We start from the raw sequence: 24,932 nt of genomic DNA on the forward strand, positions 1-24,932 counted from the left end.
AATGCCAGCACAGGCATCCAGTATCCGTAGTTTCAGGTGCTGCACATCTCGTATCTTCACACCATAGACAATTGCCTTCAGAAGACCCCAAAGAGAAAAGTCTAAGGGGGTCAGATCGGGAGACCTTGGGGGCCATTCAACTGGCCCACGACGACCAATCCACTTTCCAGGAAACTGTTTATCTAGGAATGCTCGGACCTGGCACCCATAATGTGGTGGTGCACCATCTTGCTGGAAAAACTCAGGGAACGTGCCAGCTTCAGTGCATAAAGAGGGAAACACATCATCATGTAGCAATTTCAAATATCCAGTGGCCTTGAGGTTTCCATTGATGAAGAATGGACCCACTATCGTTGTACCATTCACATAAAAGTTTGCCTCATCACTGAAGAAAATCTTCTGCGTGAACTGAGGGTCCTGTTCCAATTTTTGTTTTGCCCATTCTGCAAATTCTGTGCGCCGATCTGGGTCATCCTCGTTGAGATGCTGCAGTAGCTGGAGTTTGTATGGGTGCCATTTGTGAGTAGCTAATATCCGCCGAAGGGCTGTTCGACTAATGCCACTCTCCAGTGACATGCGGCGAGTGCTACGCTGTGGGCTCTTGCTGAATGACGCTAGGACAGCCACTGATGTTTCTTCATTAGTGACAGTTTTCTTGCGTCCACACTTTGGCAAATACAACACTGAACCAGTTTCACGAAACTTAGCAAGCAGTTTCATCTATTTAATCTAAAAAGGACAATACAAGACAGTCAAAGTCACTGCAGTTTAGATCATGTTTATTGTATCAGTGCATGTCCAGTATTAATAAAAAAAACAAAACCACAGCATCAGTACAAAAGGAAAACTACAGTATTGGGTTGAAACTCATAGCACATCACACTGTCCCACTCTCAGACAGCTAACATGGTAGCCATGTCTGATCAGTCACATTGCATACGAGTCATCTGCTTCTTTATTAAAGCTTCAAGTGACCTGCTTTACACTCTCCTCTCAGACAAGTGCTCTGACTCGAGTTACAGTGTGGCGCACGAAGTGCAAGAGCAAAAGAGGTTAAAATAGGATTTGAGGTGTGTGAAGTCTAAACTGTCAATGAAATCTTGTGACCGGGACAACAGTCGCAGCCCTAAAAAAAACTTAAAAGGAAACAAAAAAACTTGAAAGTGCTTCACAAAATCACTCAATCAAGATTTTCTGAGTGCAAAGGTGAGAGATCAGCAGAGAATGTAAGGAATTAAAAACTTGGTTTCACACATATGTGTACAAAACAATCTTAATCTTTAAATACATTCAAAATAAAATAAAATAAAAAACATCCTCTGATAATGGAACCAGACTAAAATCTGATTGTAAGATGTGTAATCTGATCCATTAGAAGTAGTCATCATCATCAGTCTAAACCTGTAGCCAATAAAAATAGATTATTTTTATTATTAATAATAACTGAATCGTACAAACAAAAAAAGACAAACAGTGGTAACAAAGCTTGGTTCAGTAAAGCAGGAGTGAACACCGTTGTCAAAGCTGAGAATGTCACAGCTACGATCACGGAATCGTGAATAACACAGTAACTAAAGAGTAAAAATGAAAACGGTTAAATGGGACCTATCCTTATTTTCTATCGGTCGTGTATCATAGTGTTTATACTACTATCCAATTACAGTGATCATATTAAATGTGCATCAAAAAATGAGGTAAATGTATATAAAACTAATCTTTATGAGAGGCAATCATTTTGCCAACTCCTGACATCAGCTTGGCACAGATTTCCTTGTATGGTGATTAGGAGGCGGGGTTTATGAGCACTGGCTTCTGTGTGGAAGCCAGGCGAGGGGAAGCCAATCAGAAGAAAGAGGGCTTCTTCAAACAGCAGGTGAACTTAGCAGCTGTGTCAGGGTCCATTTATGTTCCTCGCCCTTGTGAACAACGCCGAGCTTTGATGTCGTTTTGGCCAGTGCTACACCGCTTAACTTATGTAACCTCGTGCAGCAGCTGCCACAGATTACACAGAGGGAGATGTTACAGCAGGTTGAAAGGGAGAAAAGAAATCTTCTGATTTCTTTGGTTCTGGTTTTGACTTCTTACCAGCACTGACATGGACTTTTTGTCTGAGTAGCGACACCTATCGTTCAGGAGAATACTGTAGCGAGTCCTTGCACCCTCGGCGCTGGTGTAACTGGTACAGAGCTGTGGCGATGTCACTGCACATACAGTGGCCAATGCTTCGAGACTGTGATGTCAGTTTTAACGAAATACTCATTTATAGTCTCACAATACGAATATGTAGCTAGAAATAAGCATAATAACAGGTCCCTGTCTAATTACTCAGTTACTTGAGTCACATGAGACAACAACTGTGGCAAGAAGTTTTGTTTTTTTTTAGAAAACCTGCCTTTACTACAAACTCTACTTGAGCCTCCATTAGGAGAGAGGTAGGGAGTACAAATACTGCACAACCACGTACGGTAGCACAGATACAGCCAAGGAGTGCAGGCTGGAAATCAGGGGTCTTGTAGATAAAATATATCATCTTACAGTTCACCACAAATGACACAGTAATTTTTAGGCATTTCTCAATATCACAAAACAAATTAGGCACTGAGTTTTGAGCGATGATGCGATTAGCATCGATGGCTCCACCTTACACAATCGTAAACCCAATGTGATGTCATTGGTCCAAGTTTGGGATTAGGGTGCATGCTTACAGGAGTTTTTGTGTGCTGCTGAATGAAAGGAGCTGGTGCCATATCGCTCTGAGAAACCGTTCAGCTAAGCACATAGCATCATGGGTGACCAGCTGCTATGCCTCTTTTTCAGTCAGGGCGTCCCTATGGAGTCAGGCCACACAGGGAGGAGCTTCAGGGAGGGGAGCAATTCCCCTGAGGAATCAGCCTATAGGAAGCTGGATGTCGTTTCCTCATGTGCTCATTCACAGGTCTTCTTCAGGACAGAGGGAGTGGCGTCCGTAAAGGTCCTACTAATCACAGACAAGAAGACAACTGACTGGTTGGTTTGCATTTTTTTAAAAACATCTAATCTGCTGTTTGTTCTTCATGCGTCTTACCTCATAGGGTGGGGAGGCCAGTTTGGCTGCACTGGTGTGGGCACTGCAGAGCTGGGGCTCATCAGCATAGCGCTGTAGATGTTGGCTGCCACCACCAGGATGCAGAGGAGGATAGGCCCGATAATAGCCCCCTCCAGACCCAGATAGTACGCACCACCTGCCACCGCCAGGCCTGTCAAATATGGGTGTCCACCTCTGAGACAAAGACAAAAGAAATGGTTTAAAACACAGTGGAAAGGCTGGCAGGCAGCTACTGTATCAGTGCACACATGTGATGCAGCCGAAGGCTAAAACAGGCTAAAAAGTTAGCTTTCCCCAAACCGCAGCTGTGGTCAGAAGTTTATATACACCCATCAAGGTTAGTTTGAGCTTTTATCCATTCCACAACCAGTTTTGATGTGTGTTTGAGGGTCACTGTCCTGTTGAAACAAACCACTGTGTCCAACGATTGATTTGAGGTGAAGAATTTAGAGATCCTCCTTCATTATTCCAGCCACTTTGTGCAATGTACTAGTACCACTAGCAGCAGAGCAGCCCTGGAGCATGACAGCTGGTACAGCCTTCTTAGGTTTGTAAGCCTCGCTTTCACTCACTACAAACATACCTCTTGTCATTGTGGACAAAAACTCACTCTTTGATACGTCTCACCATCAAACTTTTCTCTAGAAGATTTGGCGTGTCCATGTGAGCAGCTGAAAATTTCAGTTGAACTTGAAGACGTCAATTTTTGAGCACTTCTTTCTTGGTCGTCATCCTCTCAGTTCATGGTAAAACTGGCTTCTCTGTGGAAAGTGACGCTGGTGTGCCTCCAGTTTCCTACAGGCTTCAACCTTGATAGGTCCTGGATTGTTCTCAAACATCCTAACCATTTTCCTCTCATCTGAGGGTGGCAGCTCGGGACTTCCTCCAGACCCTGGCAAACTGGTGACACATCTGAATAACTTGTACTTAGCTAGAACTACTTAAACTGATGATCTTAGAATCTGCAGGTGTTCGGAAATAGCTCCAAGAGACCTTCACAACTAGTGTAAATCTATAATTCTCCTACTTAGATCTTCATTGAATTTTTGGGATGTTCCCATTTGGTCAATCCAATGAGTGCTGTCAGTCAAATCCTTTTTAAGCTGGTAAAGAGAAACTGCCAGATGTACTCAATCATAATAACTAATGAGAAATTAATAGGCCTTGGCCTTATCAAGTTACAAGACATTGTAGAATCTTCAGCACTGCTTATTAAAAGATTTGAGTTGATGTATGCATTTGAGTGTGTATGTAAACTGTATGTAAAGATAGTAGGGCTTGAAGCTCGAAGACAGGAGCATTATCTGTCCACAACAGGGAGTTTATGAAACAGAGGCAAACAGAGACGCTGTTTATAGACTCGTACAACTGTACAGTTTTCTTTCAAACCCACATTAGGCCAGCAAGCGGACTTGTATGTATTATGTTAACAGTCACAGGTGGTTTGGTGCGATTTGTTTGTCAGATGTCCCAGTGCCATAAAGAGAAGCTCAAATAAGCTGGTCACGCATACATACCCTGATATATCAGAGTAGATGGCTGTATCCACAAAATATGTTGGGAGCAGGTGGCAGATGAGCAGCAGCAGGGCCTTGACACCTTCACCCTGCGCCAACCACAGGTCACACACTGCCGGCACAGCTGCCCAATAGGTCCCCAGGAACGGCACGGCACCCAGGATGGCAGCCAGAGCTTCAGGCCAGGAAAGAGGGATTCAGAGAGTGACAAAACACTGAGTGTGGCTTGGCAGGTGCGAACATAACGACAGCACAATCTGCTGCGGACACGCTGACTCACCAGAAGGAATGAAGACGATGTTGATGCCAAAGATAGTGTGAGTGAGCCAAGTGTAGAGGCCGTAGAATCCGGCCATTTTCAGAGAGGCGTCAAACACTCCTCTTCAAAACAAACACAAATATGGTCAAAAATAATCTCGCCAAGGTACAAATTTAGATTCTGTAGCTTTTACGCATGCGACTACCTGATGGCCTCTTCAACAGACTGGCCGATGATGTTACTGGAGGGTCCCGGCTGAGAGAGAGGAGTTAAGCTGATCACCCATTTAACCGGTTTGTAGTATTCTCCACTGGAGCTCAGCAGGTAGAAGAGAGTAGTCAGGAAAATCACCTACAGGAAGGAGTAAAAATGGCAGCTGTGCTAAATATAAGACTATCTGATTAGCTTTTTAAATCTTTAAGAGTAAATGTGGCAGGTCTACTTTATTAAAATAAGACAGAAAGAGCAACACCATTAAATATACACAGTTAACAATGCTCAGTAAAGTCCTGTATTGTGGTTGAGGAACAGATGACATGTCCAAGCCCCACCTCGGTCACTGTGGAGTTGACACGCTTCCAGGATGCGTGTTTGGCTCTAATGTCAGCTCACTATTTTAGTCCAGTGAATGTTTCCTGGCCTCAGTCTCCTCTAACTTTAAGGTGATTTTGATCTTTGTAAAGGTCCATGGCCATTCCAGACTACTGCTCATTTGTGCTGGCATTATTTATTGAGGAGAAAAAACTCAAGGCCAGTGTCATCAATTTAAACTGATCTCAGGTTATGGATCATGTTTTTTTTTTGTTTTTTGTTTTTTTTACACGACCTGGCAAAATACTTATTTAAGAAGATGTTTCAGTGGAATGAATGCCTTGTTAAGTTAGCTAATGATAGCGCCTCCTTGAGGTGCCCCGGGCGGGTCATCTACTAAAAGGAAGGTCGGCGATTTGATCCCAGGCTCCTCAAGTATGCATTTCAAAATGACTCTGGACAAGATACTAAATACCAGATTGCCCCTAGTGCATCCATCAGTGTGAGTGTGTGCTTAATATGAAGGAGTTTAAATGTACCACAACAGTTTAAACAATGCTTAAAAGAAGCACTGCCTCCATTGCAGAAAGCACAGCAAACAAGCACACACCACTGACACGTGTTAGTAAGCATTATTTATAAATCAACCTAAGCACACAGTTGGGAATGATCTTTAGCTAAACATAAGTCTGAGAACATTTTTATGGACGAGTCTGCAGGACATTATTCGGCCTCAGATTTCTATAAATCTATTAGAATATTTTTGAGAAACACTTGCAGTTAAGCTGAACACTTTCTGCTTACTTTTGTGCATTACAAAAGAATAATGATAATCAATTTTGCAAACAGTTGGACTTTATAAAATGGAGAAAACGACGTGGCTGTGATCAGCGTTTCATACCAAACTCAGTGCAAAGTTGAGGAGCGCCGTGCCGCTGTGGAACAAGACGGTGAGGAGAGTGGTCGTGGTGGAGATGAGGAGGCCAACGTTCCTGCTCATTACAACCCACAAAGACTCCAGGATCTGCAAAATGACGAGGCAACAATAAACACACCATCCACAGGAAACTGTACTTCTATCTAAGACGCACACAGTTGTAAATTTGCAAATGCTGCTAGTGGGGCAGTGCTGGCATGGTGCTCTCATGGCTGATGTCCTGATCTAAGAAAACAAAATGGTCTTGGACTGCAGAGGTGGGATCTTATCACGGTATCATGCTGGAATTCAGAGCTCCTGAGAGCGACCCATCCTTTCACAGACGTTTGTAGAAGCGGTCTGCATGCATTGGTGCTTGATTTTATGCACCTGTGGCCATGGAAGTGATTGAAACACTTGGCATTATAGTGTACGTTACATACGTTCATACTTACAGACAGTAGTGTCTCGATATTTTCCTGCAGAAAGGAAGCAATGTCCTTCCAGTCCAGGATGTCCCCCAGCCAGCTGTTCTGTCTGTGAGTCATCTTATTCCCACGATGCCGTCCAGAGTGGGTTACATTCTGAAAAATGTGACCATAGTATTTTATGTAAAACTGAAGAATACTGAAGAACAGACTTTGGGAGACATTAAACACAAAACTCTGACACTACCTTCACAAACCAGGAGTGATACAGTCGGTCCCAAAGTTCTAAAACTTGCTTCTCAATCACTGCAGTTTGGTTCACCTTATCTCCTAAAATCTTATGAAGCTGCACACACAAAGGAAACAGATTGGTCACATTCCTCGCTGTCTGGCTGTATTCCATTATTATCAGTGAAAATTACTGTCCTGACCTTTTGTGTTATCCATTCTCTCCCATGCTGGTAGACATTAGTAGCAGCTGAATTTAGAGCTTTCTGGACCACGCGGGCTTCTGGAAGGAGGCTAACAGAGGACAAAGTAAGGTTGTTTTAGCAAATGAGAGGAAAGTCTAAAAATAAACACAGAAAAACAGAGTGGACTGTCCTACTTGGCCCATTCTGGATGGTTAGATACGGTCTCATTGATGAGGTTACTGGTTACGTCGATGATGTGAGCACTTTCGTGATGAACCTACAAAGATTAATGTTTATTTTTTTTATCCATCATCAGTGCAAATGATGTGAAGTCAGGTTAAAAAACCCAAAAACCTACCATAGCAGTGAGCAGCAGAGCCATGAGCAGGGTCCCTGTGACCAAGAGGAAGATGATGAAGATACTGATGATTTTATCCAGAGATCGCTCCAGCCACACAACCATCTGGGTGCACAGATAAAAAGGAGAGGAGGGCAAAGACAGGGAGAAGGGGGGGGATAATAGGAAGATGGCAAAATAGACTCATCAGTACAACTTTAAAGGAGGTAAAAACATGCACATGGAGAAACCTGTGTCCTTATCACTTGTGAAAAGTCATTTTAGATGTAAAAAGTCCTCACAGAGGACAATAACAGCATATCTGTACTCATACAATGCATGCACCCATTCTTGCACTGAAGCATTAAATCATGCAAGTGGCTTTTTGGGTTGTTGGTTTAACGACAAACAGACATGACATCACTTTCAAAGTGAGCTCTCTGTTCTCGACTCAGGTTTCTCAATGCGCCAAAACTGCATTAAAATCAAAGCTCTGTTAGCAGAACTCTCTCTTTTTGCACTAAGGCCATGGCGTAATGGTTTATTATATTGATGGTGACATGACATGGCATTTTCTGCAAAGAGTCTGTGTAAAACCTTAGGTGAGTGAATCTACAGCGAGTCTTATACCTTCCTCTTTAACATCTAGCTTACCTGAAAGAAGAACAGCAAACAGTTGTTTAACAAAAAAATGGAAACACCACTTCAAAAAGATTTTAATACTGAAAGAAGTAATTAAATTAAAGAAGTTGGGTAATATTGAGCAGCGAGAGGTTTAGAAGAGGTTTGAGTCACTATCACAACAGGGAGCATGAGACCTCTAAAAAGTTATACACAGGCCGCACAACGACAAACACTACATTTCCAATGCAGCACATCGGCACTGTATTAAAAATATAAACTACATCATCAGAAATGACTGAACTGAATCAACACCTGTGATAATTCTAAATAAAAGACACTCTAGTTCATAAATAACAGCCAGAATCAGAGTATAAAGTGCCTTGAGGCAACTTGTGTGATTTGGCGCTATATAAATAAAACCGAACTGAATTGAATAGATTGTAAACACTTTAAATTTGTACTGAGGTCAAGACAGAAAGCAAGTCTTTTTCCAACCATAGTTATTGTGACCTGGTGGCCTTCAGATGCAGAATGCAGGCTTGTAGGTACATTGAGGTCAACGGGAGCTACAGCCATTCTGTATATAGTTCAAATTGAGAACTACAGAGAGAGTTTGTGGTCTCATCAATAGTTTCAAGCCTTATTAAAATACAAACAAAACAAAAAAACAAAACAAAACAAAAAAAAAGCAGAATGTTGTATGTTGTACAATATGGTCAAATGTAAGAGTAAAACAGATGACAAAAAAGGGTTTGAAATTTGGTCCTGGCTGCTGACTGAGCATGTAGTTTCCACAAAAACCTCAATTTGAGCCAAGCCTCTTTTCTGATGTCTTACTTTAAAACTAAAAGAACAACAACAACAAAGACCAAACAATGAGTGACAGCCCAGTGCTAATCTCCATCTTTTATATACAGTCTATGGTAATAACCAGCTCCACAAAGCCAAATGGTTCAAAGGTGGCAAATATATTCACTAAGTTTAGTTCCTCACATTGAATAACCGTGTTTCCATTGTTTTGTCCAGTCCCTTAGCCACACCTAAAAAATAAAAAAATTAAAATTTCCAGGAAAAAAAAAGGAAACACCCCCCCCCCCCCATTTAACACTACTCTTTGAGGCAGCTCGCACACATACACACACACACACACACACACACACACACACTCAAGACAAACTCAGGTCAAAGCAGAGAAGATAGAGTCTGGGCTGAGGGATTATTGAGTGCAACACCCCGGCTGTAGCTCACTGTCAAAATAAAAGCTGGAAAGAAGCAAGAGGACAGATGTTTAGACAGGATGGCAGAGGTGATGACAGTGGATGGGTAAAATGCCAGTCCAAGCCGCTACAAGGTGTGCTCACGCTGTCACACACACCCGCACATAAATACAAGTTATTTATTTATTTGCCCTTGTTTTCTCAATGTCTCTCACACACAAGCCCACTTTCTCTCAGTCTCGCTCTCTCAGCACTCTGCTCCTCCAAATCATTACCTGCTTGTTAAGCCAATGCCAGAGCTTGGGGAGGAGACAAAGAGACATTGGGAAAATTATTATTGGAAAGAGTTTTGCAGCAGTCATCACATGTACCCGTGCAACAAGAATACAAGCTCTGTGTGGGTACAGGCTCTGAGGGGTCAGAGCGGTGTACTACAAAGAGGAATTCATGTGTTAGCAAGGTATGTTGAGACTATAGCCAGAGGTTTCAGAAGGGCAGCTCTCGTTTTAAAGCTATTTTCAGAAGTTTTTGTCTAACATCATCTCCAAGTGATACGGTTTCACTTCTTTTCCAAACAAGTTGCCCTAAGAGTGATATAGATTATCAGCTGACATGCAATCTGTTAAGCTGTACATAACAGCACTGAACAAAGTCTAGCAGTTAAGTTACAGCAGTGCAAACGGTACAGCTGTGGTCAGTTTACATACAATCACAGGTCATTTGGGGCTTTTAATGATTTCTTTGAACTCAGTTGTTTGTATTTATTTTGGCTCTTCTCTAATCCACTAAGGGTCAAAATATATACATAAATCTCCACTATTATTTTGTTTAAATGTCTCTTAGCAAGTCAACCAAATGCTTCCGGTAGCCATCGACAAGCTTTAGGCATAATTCCTGGAGCAGACCCAGCCTTTCAGCATAGTCCATGAATATTCAAAGGGTTGAGGTCGGGGCTTTGGGAAGGCCATTCAAGAAGCTCAATGCTAGCCTACTTTATCTATTCTAACACCAGTTTCGATATGTGTTTGGGATCATTGTCCTGTTGGAACTACCAACTGTGTTCAAGTTTCAACCTTCTATCTGTTCATTTAAGATCAAGTTTAAGAATCTTCTCTGTAATGTACCTTATGCCACTGGCAGCAAAACAGGCCCAGAGCATGATGCTACCACTACTATGCTTGACACTCAGTACAGTGTTCCTCATGTTTATACTTCTAGTCATTGTGGCCCAAAAGTTCAATCTTTATCTTGCCCGACCATAAACTTTTCTCCAGAGGGCATTTGGCTTATCTGTTTGAGCAGCTGCAAACTTCAGAGGAGCTTGAATGTGTTGATTTTAAAGCAGGGGTTTCTTTCTTGGTCAACACCCTCTCAATCCACTGCGATGTAAAATTCACTTCACTGTGGACAGTGATGTTGGTGTTCCAACAGTTTCCAGTTCTTGAGCCTCGGTGGTTCTCGGGTTGGGCTCCTTTGAGTTTCCTATTGGTCTGAGGTCAATCAAATGAGTCCTGCCAAGCAAATCCTTTTTGTGCTGGCAAAGAGAAACTACCATCTGTAGTCAATAATTAATGAGGAGTTAATAGGCCTTGGCCCTGTCAGATTAAAAGGCACTGTAGAACCTTCGGGACCACTTGAGTATGTGTATACATTTGGGCGTGTATGTATATGTTCCAGACTATTTGGATGAGAGAAAATCTAAAATAAGTTCAAACTCATGCTCCCATTTCTTTTTTCCCTTAAAGTCATTAAACATATATGGTCTACAATAATACAAGTCTGGAAAAAAAACAGCTCAAAAAAATCGTTAAAAGTCCAAATTTACTATGACGTTTATGCCTGTGATGAATGTAAACTGACAACAACTGTACATGTTGTGTTTTCACAGGAGTTCCCAGGCACTGAACTTGTGTAAATGCTACGTTTTACACTACTGCGATAGCAGTCTACTGGAATTTATTACAGAGGTTATTCAATTAAGAAAATTTATTTAATTCAATTTGGTCAATAACAAAAGTTATCTAATTACAGTGTCAAACCTGAATGCACTTCATAATGAAACGCATCATGATTCTAATTTGTAGATCTCTACATTAAATAGCAGCACCAGGAGTGGACTGAGTGGTAAAATAAATATAGTAATTTATTAATTTATGCGATTATATTTTTCTGCTGAATTGTTCCATCTTGAGTTATTGGCAGCACCAGTATAGCTGTTGCAGTCCATTTTGTGCTAAACAGGAGTCAAATGATGCTCCCACCACCAACTCCCACTTTTATGTAAGCGAGGACAGAGCCTGTCACAGAAACCATAACATTAAAATTGGAAATACCCGTCAGGTTTGAATGAGGTTTTAGGTTTCATGGGACCAACTAATGCATGAAAACAAAAAAGTCAAACTCTGCGGAAGCTGCTTCGTAGTACACCCCTCAGGAAGTGGCAGGCAAGATACACTAACTACAGTGAGTGTGGACTGGCAATACAAGTGGGATGCAAATCAATGTGATTACAAAGACAGAACACAAATACATCCCAAAACTGTGAGGGCAAGGCAGAAAAGTGTATAAGATTACAGCAATGACATCATTATTTATAAAACCTGAGAAATGTAAACCATGTAGCACTAATCCTGTCACTCACTCTAATATGTCGGCAAAAAATTCTGCTCTGCATTGCTTTGTTTTTTGAGATTTTTAGTCTATATTGAGAGATTTGGAGATATTTTGCCTCTAAATTTTGATTGGAAACAAAACAACTGCATACTTACACATCCAGCAGATATGGGGCAACAACATCACTGATGCATGAGTATTTTCTTGCCCACCTGGTGATGCGGGCATCAGGCTAATATTCACTCTCCTTTTAGCTCTGTTTTTTAATGAACTGATTTTAAAGTGTTTCTCAGCTAAGTGCTAATTTTGTCTGTCTACCATTTGGTGCTGGGCAGTTTAGCGCACACTTGGTTTAATACAGCTTTTTGCTAAAAATAGCTTCCAGCTGTTGCCGTAAACGACACTGATGAGATTGTTGCAACTGGGTCAAAACTAAAAGGCTGAAAAACAAAAACAGCAGCTAAAATCCTCTGTTAAAGGTAAAGGAAACTAAAAAGCCCCCGTTTTTGGCAATTTAATATGAATTTACCAATTTCATTTTAATAAATTTAGGACCTGGCAGATCTTTACACTGGCTAAATTTAGACATTAAAAATGAAACTAACATATGTAATATGACTGATAACAACAGAGCATTTTGAGACTTTCAGTTTTCCTGAGATATTTTGATAAGTAATTTGTTATCAAGCAGTTGCAGATAAAGTGTGTCTGGATGGGGAAGTATAAAGTCAAAGGCAGAGGAAATAAGGACATCAGCTTCACAGGCAGCTCTTACATTACCTTAGTGTCGATACGTAGGAGGAACTGAGCCAGGCCTTTGATTGGTCCAGGGAGCAGTGCCTCTTCACGCTCACGTCCAAACTTCTCTAGCACCGTCCACCACGAGGTAAGAGTCCTCTCTGCAAAGCTCTTCATACCAAACCGGACCACCAGCTTCTTCAGAACCCACACTAGATCAGTGAGCCAACATGCACATGAGTAAAATCCGACTGACGAGGAGTAACTGAAAGTGTGCACATATCTGTTTGTATGTCTGTGTGTGTGTTACCGGCCACAGGAATAGGGAGCAGTTGTAGTATCCACAGGTTGAGCCAGACCTGCACCAAGACAATAGCCCAGACCAGCAGAATAAAGTAAATATCACTGGCTCTGTGGGAGCTTTTCTCTCTCTGGAAGAGGCCGGGCAATGTACGAGAGCTCCCAGCGAACCCGGGAAACCCAGGAGTGGAAGGCACGGGACCCACAGACTGCACACCATCTATGAGCGGATGAGGGAAAGCAGACAGAGGAAGCACAGAAGAGGAAGAGAAAGAAAGAACAAAGCAGTTGAGTTTCAGCCGCTGTGGCTAAATTGGTAAAGCCAAAGCAGCTACAGTAAAAAAAGAAATAAAGAATGTAAAACTGAAATTGCATATCTTGGGTTTTAAAACTTGACATTTTTCTGACCAATTAGCAATGCTCTGAACATTTATCGAACAGTATGTTCAGAGGTCTGATTCCCTCTGTTCAATCTGCCAGTTCTCTCATTTCATAAACCTTACAGCCCAGATATCTGGGACATCTGTATGATCTTCTTTAATAGACTGAATACAATGCAGCTAGCTTACCTGTGGAGGAGCTTCCACTGAGTTCGGTTTTGGGTTGAAGGTTGCTACAGGAGATTGCCATGTAAATAGTGTTAGCAGCAAATGACAGCACCTGCCCTGAAAGCTCACCTGGGGAGATCAAGAGAGACTGAATGTAACGAAACACAAAGGCAGGCAGGCAGAGCGGAGGATGCACAGTAGGAAAGATCAAAGCTGGCCTGATGAGCGTAGCCCAACCAGTCACCTCAAGTCACTTATATTTCACGTAAAGCTAGGCTTAGGCAAATGTGGCTAAATGCAACTTAATCTAAGCACATCATAGACTTGTGCTCATTTGACCATATTTATTACCTAGTTAATGGTGAGTAAAGGTATCTCATTGTGGTAAATGTCAATGTATGTCAGTGTATAGGTGTGATAGTATATTTTCACCTGTGCCAGGGACAGGTGGTTTCTCTTGGTAGCCCACGATGAGAAGCCCAACCACAACCACAAATATGGGGACTCTCCATGAGCCAGTCAGAGACACTAAAACAGATAGAGGAATTGGATAAGTGGAAGAAGATGGATGAGTTACGGATGGATACATTTAACTAGATTGAGAGAAAGCTGTTGTAGTTAAACTGCAGGACGACATTACTGGCTTAACAGGTATATTCCTTGTCAAGCATGACTCTGCTAGTCTTGCCTGATGAGCTGAACCATATTCATAAACAAATATGACATACAATGTTGACTGTTGCTATGAAAGCACTTTTAAAAACTTAAAAGCAGAAAACATTTTCTCACATGTGCCCAGAAACCTCCTTTTAAGGCAGAACTTCTTCTTAACCAGCTTTCAGTCACTTTTTAAAACTTCACGCCTGAAGCTCAGAGCAAGTGTTAAGTGTGCTAAAAATACTTTCGACATCCTCATCTTACTCTGCGTGCCCTCTGTTTCAAAGACAAGTGGATTTGTACAGGCAGCAACTTATTGACCACATCTAGAAGAAATCTCCTGCAGTCCAAAGAGGCAGCTTGTATGGCTGGCTGTGGGCGCTGTCCACACTCACCGATGTAGAAGAGCAGGACAGCCCAGACAGGAAGTGCCAGAGTCCTCAGGTACCGCTCAGTTTGAGGACTCCACTTAAAACAAACCGCCAGCAAGTATCCAAACACGACAGTCCCCACCTGTGACGAAATAAAACAAAGATGCACAATAATGAAACAGAGGGTATTTTAATTAAATATACTGAGACTTCTATTCTCTTCCATTGCATCATAATCATCATTTGATGCTGAACCTTTAAACTTCATGAGTCTTAAAAAGTATAATTGAACAGTTTTTGTGATAATCACTTTGTGTTGATGTTTTTTCTTCCTAAACTCATCCAGTTTTACAAACGCTCTGCTCCTGTTTAGCAGTCAGCACTTAAGACTACACTAGAAGTTTAATCGACTGCTCATAAAGATCTCAGCTTGTGTCGCTCCTCACAAAGACATGCCTTTTTGTAATTTAATATAGTGTCCTCCATCCTATTTATAAACACAGGCCCTCTGTCAGCTGAACTCCGCATTCAGAGAAAGAAGAACATTTAATGCAATTTGGATGAGGTGGACGGGTTCTGGCCCCTGGAGCTGTTTGGGAATGAGGTACCGATCGATCAGATGCTGGAACTGCAGGAAATTAGATCAACTTACATAAAAGTTTGCACACATATTCCAAGAAACACATTTTCTGTTTAGGTTAATCGAATAAGTCTTTATTAGAGACACACTGCAGCAGCCAGTCAACTTTAATCCCCCAATTATTCTTTATCAACTATTGCCTATTGCTAAATGGCATTTATGACAACATGATAATAACATTTATACATTTGTACAGTCAACATTTTAATTCTGAGTTCATTTTAATCAGACACACAAAACGGGATTAAGTAGGAATGAAATTCACAATTACTGTTATTACTCCCTCTGTAGATAATTTTCTGTGCAAATAACGTGATGTGAGCTTTTCATATTTGATTTTTTTTTTACCCAACCAACAATCAAAAGACTACTAGTTTGTTATCGTAAGATTACTAGTTTACTATAGTAAGACCCACACAATCAGGCGAGTAATAAAATCATTGACGTTTAAAGTATAACTTTTAACATTCTGTCCCAGATAATATTTAAAATATGTGCCACAGTTTACACAGAGCTGACCTAACAGCACCCACTCTGACGGACAGAGGGGCCCTTTGTCATTCTGTCAGAGAGAGGATTGTCACTCTACTGTCACTCACCCACATAAAGTGGAAACAGTCCAGCGCGTTCCCGATGACCCCACAGACGTGCCCGAGGATCACCTGCATACCGATGACACTCCAGAAAAGGTAGAGGAAGTAAACCAGCGGTGCCCCCGCCCCGATAACCAGGAGTATCGTGAGCTTCTCCAGAACTACCCTACCCATCGCCTCCACCCCGTAGTTGAGACACCACACCGGGACCAGCAGCGTCCCCACCACTATGGGCGTCCCGCTGTCCTGCAGGCCGCTGAGCCATGAACGGCCGAGACGAGCCAGGGAGTATTTGAAGGGGTGGAGGAAGGTGCCGCAGAGCACAGCCCAGAGCAGCGGGCGGAGGAAGGCCTCGAGGATGAAATAGACCAGGACAGCTGCCCCGCAGCAGATAGCCACAAATATCATCGCCCCGGTGTTGTAGAAGGCCTGTTTTATGTTCTTGTCAAACTTCAGGGAGGAGGGCTGGGTTAGCAGTTGGCTCATCATCCCGACAGCCGGCTGGAAGCTCTCCGAGAAAGAAACAAAGTGAGGCTGCCCAGCGTGAGGACTCTCTGGGGGAGAGACAGCGGCGGGATCCGGCGCCGAATCCTCCTCGTCTGCCATGTTCCCAGTTTCAGCTCCGCCAGCCCGTCCAACTGATCCACCGCGTGAGGGAGGAAAACAATGACGTAGCAACATCGAATGCCCAAAGGCCTCATGGGCAATGAAGTGTCGGTGATGTCGCGCGTTCCTTCCTGTTTTCTTTTTCTTTTCTTTTTTTAACTTACCAATTTTCTTCCGGTTTATTTTTTATTATTGTTTTATTAATGTTACAAGGTGATGTTATAAAGTACTTAATTCAAGCAGCAATACACATCATAGCTATTTAAAATATATAAATAAAAATAATTACATTACATTGTTAAACAAAGTGTCTTTAAGACAATTAGAGTCATGATGATCAGGTTTTCTGAAATTCCGAGATCCTTTTTTAAACATTTGTTTTTTAAATGGTACGGTAAGTTGACTTCAAGTTGACACCACACTAGCTTACACTTCCACTGGGTTTGAATCTCATGGCTGTGTGGGGTCTTTCTGTTCAAAAGCTGCATATTCTCCCTGTGCCCTACAGCTTCTTCCCATGGCAGGCATGCATGTTAGGTTAACTGGTAAGAAAAACAAAACAAAACAACCACGCATAAATATACAATGGTTTTTATATGAATACCATTGCATTTGTACATTCATTTACTTTTTTATGAGAATTTCTACAACCCCTTTATTTTTCCCACTGCCCATTTCATGTGCTTGAAAAGCAGGTGGTGTGTAAAAGGTGGTGTGTTTTTTGTTGGTTTGTTATTTTCTGCGCTTTCTTGTGTATTTTATCTTCTGCCCAGCCTCTCACGAGTGTGAATGTATGAGTAATTTGTACATTTTATCAGGCTGCACATCATACTACACGTAGCCACTGCTCAAAATCTAATTATGTTACATTCTATTAAAGTCATGCCCTTTGGCTTTATACTTCCAGAGTGAGAAGGCAATCTCTGCATTCACTACAGCGTCTGTATTTTGTATAGACTGTGTTCTTAGCAATAAGCACAGCAGCGACAGATGTTTCAGTGGGAGACATCTTAACATATTCAACCATTTTTAATACACTTCAAAAGCTACAATAGCAACCCAGGGGAAAAAAATATTACTTCATATAAGAGCAAAATGTTTCTGTTAACCGTGTTATTGCTTGAACAGGCAATAGTAGTAACTCTTCTCATCAGTCTTGCTGTAAGTCACAGTGTCACAGTACTGATAAACAAAGCAGTTACTGTGGTTGAGGAAGTGAGATGATGAAATCAGACAAGGATGTAAAAAAAAAGTATACGAAAATCTTTTACATAGTAGATGCACCGGGTTGTTCCTGAAACCCTGCAGTCCATATTTCTAACACCAGCAAACAACATTTTTATTTTATTTTTTTAAGGCTGAGATCCACAGAAACGTAGCAGGGTGAGGAGACGGGAAGCATTTGTGAGAGCTGTTTTATTTTCCTTTCATCCTCAGAAACCCGTTGTTTTGGCAAAGTTTGACATTATTCACCAGTGCACGGTGGGTGTCTGAAACCATTCCCAGATTTTCCAGTGCATGCAGGGTTTCAAAGTCTTGTGAGATGTATTTGTTGGAATGGAGTCCTCATATTTTTATATAACTGGAAGCTATCGTTAACACTGAAAATGACTGGCCTATTTTACAGTTTTTCTCAAATGTTAAAACACAAAAGCCAATCCTGTAACCCAAATGACCAGTAGTCTAAACACATTTACTAAATGTAGCCACCATATTCCAGTACCATAAACACATGTCACATGAAGACACAATTCACAAAACACAACCCTCTGTACTCATAAATCTAAACACATTTTTCCTTGCTAAAACACATGTTGCAAAACAACTCTGCTCATATCCTCAAATGAAAGCCCATGTGATGCAAAATGCTTGCCACAGTCACCAATCTTTGAACACAGGGAACACACCTGGCGTCATTCACTACACACAATGACTCAAAATTGAAGACACTTGTTGCTAATGCTGTACCCACATGTAAAAGCAAGTTCAGAGTGCACAGTATGCTGAAGGTTCCAAACAAACACAATGGATGAAGGCAGAGTCAGGGGAAGAGGAATTTGATGCAGAGGAGGGAGAAGCGCTGGCCCTGGAAGAAGAGGAGCAGGCCAATGAGGAAGAGGAGTTCAAATGAGAGGAGGAAGAGGAGCGACCAACGAGGAAGAGGAGAAGGCCAACATGGGAGAGGAGAAGGTCCAGGAGGGAGAGCAAGACAACCTCGCACCATCATTACGGACGAGATGCGAGCCACAGCTCAGCGACATGATGCCGCACAGTGATTGTGGTGTGTGTGTGGTGTGAATAACGTAAATAAAAAAACTTCACACCCTGTTCATGTTTTCAAGATTACTGTTGTGTGCATTAGATTCTGTTTTTGCATTGAGTTGTGTTACAGTAGTGTACGTACATGCAGGATTTTCTATAGATTTATACTACTCATATGAAACTCACAAATCTAAATGCCTAATCCTCTGCAGAGATCTACGACGATCCGTTACTGTATAGTTTCTAAAATATGCATTGGCAGTTATGAAACAAAGAACCTTCTCACAAATTGAGCATTGTGTTTTCAATAGTTTTGCTGTAGTGTGTAATGCTGTGTATAGTGTTTACAGTTTTGACAGCTTCGAGCTGCTCTCTTGGTGTGGGAGTTTGAGTTTTGCAGTGGGAAGGTGTGGTTGTGTTTATGTAGCTTTAGAGAAGGGTGTTGTGTTTGGACATTGGGGGACCTGGTGGTAACGTTTGTGAAATGTGTTTTAGCATTTGAGAAAAACTGTAAACTACTACTACTACTCTGCCCTCTTGTCTAATACTCAGATCAGCACATATCACCTCTAGAGTGTTGCTTTAATACTTCAAGATGCTGTGTGAGTTATGAATATATAGTCTTTCATGTTCAATATATCTAACACAGTCTGTGCAAAGAGGGCACTTGTATGTGGCATCAGATTTAAACTTTTTTTTATTGCTGCTTCATCCTCTCTGCTGTGCTGTGCTGTGCTTCGTTATGGCGTCCCCATCAGCAGGTAGAAGGTGAGAGCTACTATGAGCAGTAAGCAGAGGGGAGAATTAAATGTCTGATAAGCTGTGGAGGGCATGAAGATGTCCACGTACTTATAGATGCTGATCATGTGCTCGCTGACTGGAGGACTGTCAATGTCGTGCCTCGTGATGGAACCTGTTGGACAGGTAAGATGAAGGAGATGTCACGGGCAAGGGCTAAAAAAATGGGCAGTGTAATCTGACGCTAAAAACTCATCGCTCACCTTGAATAGCAGGTCCCCATGCAAACAGGTAGTACCACGAGAGGTGTAAGTCCACAAGCGTTTCCTCTCGTGGGACGTATAACGGTCGCTTGAAACGGCAGGTGACGCGGTTGTTCTCAAATATGCCCTCTTCGTCTCGAGCCGGATTCCTCTTGATCTCCTTGGCCCACTGGCCGACGTTGTAGAAGTGATGTATCCGCACGCGCCCGTTATCATCGTGCACACAGGCCATAACATCGTCTCCTCCCTAAGGAGACAAAGAGTGTTATTTCCAAAATGTGCATAAATTTAGTTCTTGAAAAAACTGACCATTATGATACAGTCAAGGTAAAATATACACTTCCAGGCCAGTTCATTAAAAAAAAAATACCCATGAGCCAGTCACATGGCTCAGTGCATTTAAGCATTTAAACATTTAAGATATTAAGATGACCTTCTGAAGTCCAAAATGAACATCAGAATTGGGAAGAAAAGTGATTTAAGTGACTTTGAACTTGGTTGCTGGTGCCAGACAGACTAATCTGAGTATTTCAGAAACTGCTGATCGGCTGGGATTTTCCCCATGTAAACATCTCTATGTTTTCCAAAGAATTCCTTGTAAAAGAAAATATCCAGTGAGCAGCCATTCTTGAGATTGTTGCTGAATATATTTATCCCTTTATTGGCACACTGTACCTATCCTCTGATGGCTGCCTCCAGCAAGATAACACAACATGTCTTAAAGCTCAAATTGTGTCAAACTGGGTTCTTGAAAATGACGAGTTCACTGTACTTAAAGGGCCTCCATAGTCACCAGATCTCAATCTAATGGAGCTCCTTTGGGATATGGTGAATTGGAGATTTCCATCACAGATGTTCATCTGAGAAATCTGCAGCAACTGTGATGCATGCATGCAGCATGATATTGCATGTGATGCAATATCATGCTTTTAGTCTTCGCAAAAAGTTACATAAATGTTGCTCCAGGACTGTGGTTGCAACGTATCAGTCGCACTGTTGTGATGTCAATGTTTTGACCTGGGGGAAAAAACAGCACAAGCTTCGCCTCATTGGATTAAATTGTGAAAGGGTTTACTTTAACCCAAACAATGTTTTTATTAAACAAACTGGCTAATAAATTAATATATGTTTTTTTAAGTTTTGAAACATTGACACAGAGAGTTTATTGTGGAGACCTGCTGAGTCACTGAATTTCATATTTAATTGGTTCAATCTCTTACAGTCAAAAAAATTCTTATCCATGAGTTTGACGTGGGACTGCTAATTCTTCTGTACCCTGAAGTGATAAAACAAAAAAATCATAATTATATGCAGCCCAAAAGATACAAACACATGGTTTGCTGTCCCAAATAAGACACAAGACCTGTGTAACTTTTAGCAGTCAGAGATGTTGCAGAGCTGCTCACCATTTTCTTATCAGATGAGAAACCTACAGCCACCCAGCCATCCGTATCTGCGCTCAGCTCAAACTCCACATCTGTCCCGATGCGACGATAACTCAGAAAGTAGTCACACGTCTCTGCATCGCACCCCGGCTTCCCGTACCTGAGTGCAGATAAATAAATGCAAATGCTCACAGTCATTCACTAGAGATAAGATCTCAGCTGGGCAGACAGAGCTCATCTAAACAAATGAGGACACTTTTTAAAAGAAACTGAATCCAGGTTACAAAGAAGAAAGATTAGCTTGCTGAGCGTTCCCATGTTTAGCTCTGGCTCTCTGACGTCAGGAGCATCTGGGATGAAGGACCCCCAGGGATTACAGTAACACTCGAGCTCTTTTTAGAGAAAGACAGAGGTGGATCTCTAACCTTATGCAGCCCTTTGTTACTCCACAGTCGCTGACTTTGATCTTGGCAAAGGGGTCAACTGGGGGTGCTGTGGGGAATGGGTAACCTGCGAAACACAGCAAATAAGTAAATAAATAACGTGAATTTTGTTGATTGCACACTAAATAGCTGATACATGTATTCAGTGATGAAGGCCAACTGAGGAGAGGCCATCTGCACTCTGCGTGTGGGTGAGGAGAAGGAAGGGGTGGGCAGCTACCATCGGGGTGCTGGCCTGGGTGCTGAAAGGCCTCATATTGAGGTGACAGGTTGGATGCAAGACAACACTGGCACATATTAACCTTTGTCCTGCCCGTGCTAGGCCCTGTGTGCTTGTGTGTGGAAAAAAAGCATGCAAACAAAACCACTAGCTGCTCATCTTTAGTGGACTGAGTGACATCCTCACCATCATCGGACAGATATCTGGACTCCAGAAACTCGGAGGCGAAGGTGCTGTAGGAGTCCTTGTGAGGCTCTTGGTGTCCAGGCTCTCCGTGCTCTCCGTGGCCAGTCCGGAGTGCTCCCTCATCGGTGGGGCTCGGCGCGACCCCCCACCATCCAGCGTGGATCAGCAGCACCGAAAGCTGCACAAGCCTCCGCAGGAAAATCATGACCAACAAAAAAGGGAACGCTGGTAAAACAATAAATACAAAAAACAAAAACGGTTAAACCGATCTGGAAGAAAACTGGATGTCCATCACTGTTTGAATTTCTGCATCTTCGCAGGTTTCCTTGCAGCGTCACAAAACCGTCTCCTCATCCTGTTTATTCGCAGGGATGCGAGGGGACACCGCGTCTGATTAGGAGGCTAATCCAGCTCTAAATTACCCAGATTCGTAATCTTACCATCGAATTCAGCTACACGCCCATAATCCTCTTTGAAACCGCAGTCCTGATGGCTTCTAGAGCTCATTAATCTTTTCATAGGCTATTTTTCGGTGTTGGGCCGGATGAATGGTATCGCCCAGCCGCCCTCTCCTCTCGTTTCCTCAGTCAATCACAGTAATGTCCAATGAGCAGACGCTACGTGCTGCTGTCACCATCGATCAATTGGAGATTGAACAACGTTTCCACAACAGCTGACACAGTATTTCACATGTTTGGAGTATAAGATGATGCAATGTAAAATAATTAGCCTGTAGAGTAAGATTTTATTGCCTCGGCTGCAATCGGAATTTCAGTCCTAGTCACTGACACCAAATATACCACAGAGCTTCTATTGTTCTGACGAGCTATGCGTTAAATTGTGTTTATTCATCCAAAATTTGGAAGTAATCTAATCTAACCTAACCTAAAAATTACCAATCATGTTTGCACTCCTCTCTCCGAAAATTATTTACTGAAGACACGAATTTAAGCTGTTCCTTTTACACAGTTTTTCCTCTTGTTTTTAATCTATATCACTCTGCTTGTTATATGTGCATATATGCGATTTTTAAAAGGTCCAGATTCTGTTCCATAAAAAATGGTTGCATATCCACTATGTTCACATGCACTCTCTGGGAGTATTATACGTCATTTCTAAATAATAATAATAATAATAATAATAATAATGGATACTTTATTGATCCCCATGGGGAAATTACTTGTTTTTCTCTGCATTAATGTGGTGCTTAATGTCACTACGTGTCAGTCCAGGTAGCTACATATAAGTGAGCATTCAAAGTGAGCAGGGACTTTTTAGCTGGGCATGATCGTGGACATACTTTGAGTAGATATGTGACCTTACATTAATTTATCATAACAAGTACTTTTGCATCCACACATCCATTTTCTACCAGGTATCTGAGTCCTGGGTCTACTCCGTGTAATCTTCCTGACACTTCCCCTTGGACAGGCGACCAGATGGTATCTTATGTCGCAGCTGACTATAGTCAGATCCTACAGTCGGGTACCTCGGCCCACCGAAAAAGAAAAAGAGGCTCTGTCCCGTTTTTTCTGTGAGTGCACAAAGTCACAGTCCTGCCACTTGATGGCGACATAAATCCACGGTTTGCTCTTTTTTTGAACTTTTATTTAGTTTCATCATAGAATCATACAGAGCATCTTACACTTTACTTTGCTGTACTTTATCAACAAATCTGTAAAGAAGAGCCAGATGAAAAAATTCTGGTAAGTCCCAAATTTAATGTCAAGTCGCTGACGTACAAGACAAAGACGAAAAAATAAATAAACCAGGAGGATCTGCAGCAGATGGGAATTATAAATGCCCGTAAATCATTCCAAGTGCCCCTAACGCAGAAGGGTGACATCAAAATGTTATGTCCATACATAAACACTTATCAAAAGTATCTGCAAATCTAAAGTTTATTTTAGAAAAACAAAATGGATAGTATTATTTTACATTTTTATTAAAAATAAATCAGCAAGTGTGTGGTTGATAAAATTACCTAAATGTAAACACAAGGAAAGACCAAAAAGAGAAAGTCACTTGAATTTAATACTTCAGTGTTTTTGTTAAAACAAAGCAAGTTGAAATCCATCAGAGTTTAAGATTTTTGGCAGCAACAGCAGGTAAGGATTTCACCAGTAATGCTGTGAATCTTTGCTGTTCATGTCTGTGTCCTGTGGGTGATGCTGATGTATCACTGTGTAAAACTGACTAAAAGTGTATCTAGACTGCAGCGACTGTCAGAGATGTCTGAGTGACATCCATGGTCGCACAGCCTGACAGAGTAAAAAACATTTTTCTAAATAAATCAGAACTCCCAAAGTCAGACTGATATTGACTCAAATTTTGTTTCATAGTATGAACCTTCTGTGGGACTATGAACCTTTTAAAAGATTGCTTTTGCAGCCTGATCTTTCATGCATGTCTTAGTATGTCTTCGTGCATGTATGCATGTATGTATCTGTAAGCTTATGTCAGGTCTGGGTCTATAGAGCACCACTCATGCATGTAAAGCATGTGCGTGTCATACGTGTGCATACATACTAGAGTGTGTGACCTTTAACCTCTCTGCTCTTCACATCATCTCTCTCTTTGCAGACACAAATCAGCCTGATCAAATGCTTCTCTTGGTCTCAATCCGCCCAATTATCCGTTGTTTATCCTCCTATTATTTCCACCTCCACCTCAGCCCTCTCTCCCTGTCTCTCTCACCCTCTCTCTCTCTCTCTCTCTCTCTCTCTCTCTCTCTCTCTCTCTCTCTCTCTCTCTCTCCTTCCCAATTACCATTCCATGTAGGGGGCATTGCTTGCTGGGTAATGAGGGATTCTGGGCATACCAATCTTAGCTTAATAGCCTTAAAGGGCCACTCATTAACACAAACACTTACTCTGACTCTCTCTTGCACACACACACACACACACACACACACACACACACACACACACACACACACACACACACACGTCCACACTGATCCATCCCCATACATCATCCCATAGATAGAGATGGGGTGACAGACGCAGAGAATGAGCGAGGGACTCAATGGAAGCGGTAGGA

The 24,932-nt window shown here is 41.9% G+C and overlaps 2 protein-coding genes across 3 annotated transcripts; both read right to left on the minus strand.

Moving 5' to 3' along the window:
• Positions 1–762: 762 nt before the first annotated feature.
• tmem245 (transmembrane protein 245) lies at positions 763–18,466 on the minus strand. 2 transcript variants are annotated; one of them, XM_082550328.1, is made up of 17 exons: positions 15,794–18,466; positions 14,579–14,696; positions 13,959–14,054; positions 13,548–13,655; positions 12,989–13,198; positions 12,721–12,890; positions 7,508–7,612; positions 7,344–7,426; positions 7,168–7,258; positions 6,984–7,082; positions 6,764–6,892; positions 6,294–6,416; positions 5,067–5,212; positions 4,883–4,983; positions 4,603–4,777; positions 3,065–3,259; positions 763–2,974 (listed from the first exon to the last, which is right to left on the minus strand). In XM_082550328.1, exons 1-17 carry the CDS (start codon positions 16,466–16,468, stop codon positions 2,926–2,928), a joined length of 2,673 nt encoding a protein of 890 aa, XP_082406454.1. In that variant the 5' UTR covers positions 16,469–18,466; the 3' UTR covers positions 763–2,925. The 2 variants fall into 2 exon arrangements, with proteins under 2 accessions (XP_082406454.1, XP_082406453.1); XM_082550327.1 differs by having other exon boundaries at positions 763–2,977; positions 15,794–18,465.
• Positions 18,467–18,649: 183 nt separating this feature from the next.
• Positions 18,650–22,460, minus strand: frrs1l (ferric-chelate reductase 1-like). The gene is made up of 6 exons (XM_082550329.1): positions 22,331–22,460; positions 21,891–22,115; positions 21,467–21,551; positions 21,063–21,201; positions 19,657–19,903; positions 18,650–19,568 (listed from the first exon to the last, which is right to left on the minus strand). The coding sequence occupies exons 1-6, from the start codon at positions 22,407–22,409 to the stop codon at positions 19,396–19,398; spliced, it is 948 nt and encodes a 315-aa protein (XP_082406455.1). The 5' UTR covers positions 22,410–22,460; the 3' UTR covers positions 18,650–19,395.
• Between the last annotated feature and the right edge of the window lie 2,472 nt (positions 22,461–24,932).

The sequence above is a fragment of the Aulonocara stuartgranti genome (assembly GCF_965226115.1).
Source record: "Aulonocara stuartgranti genome assembly, chromosome: 11".
Classification (NCBI taxonomy): Eukaryota; Metazoa; Chordata; class Actinopteri; order Cichliformes; family Cichlidae; genus Aulonocara; species Aulonocara stuartgranti.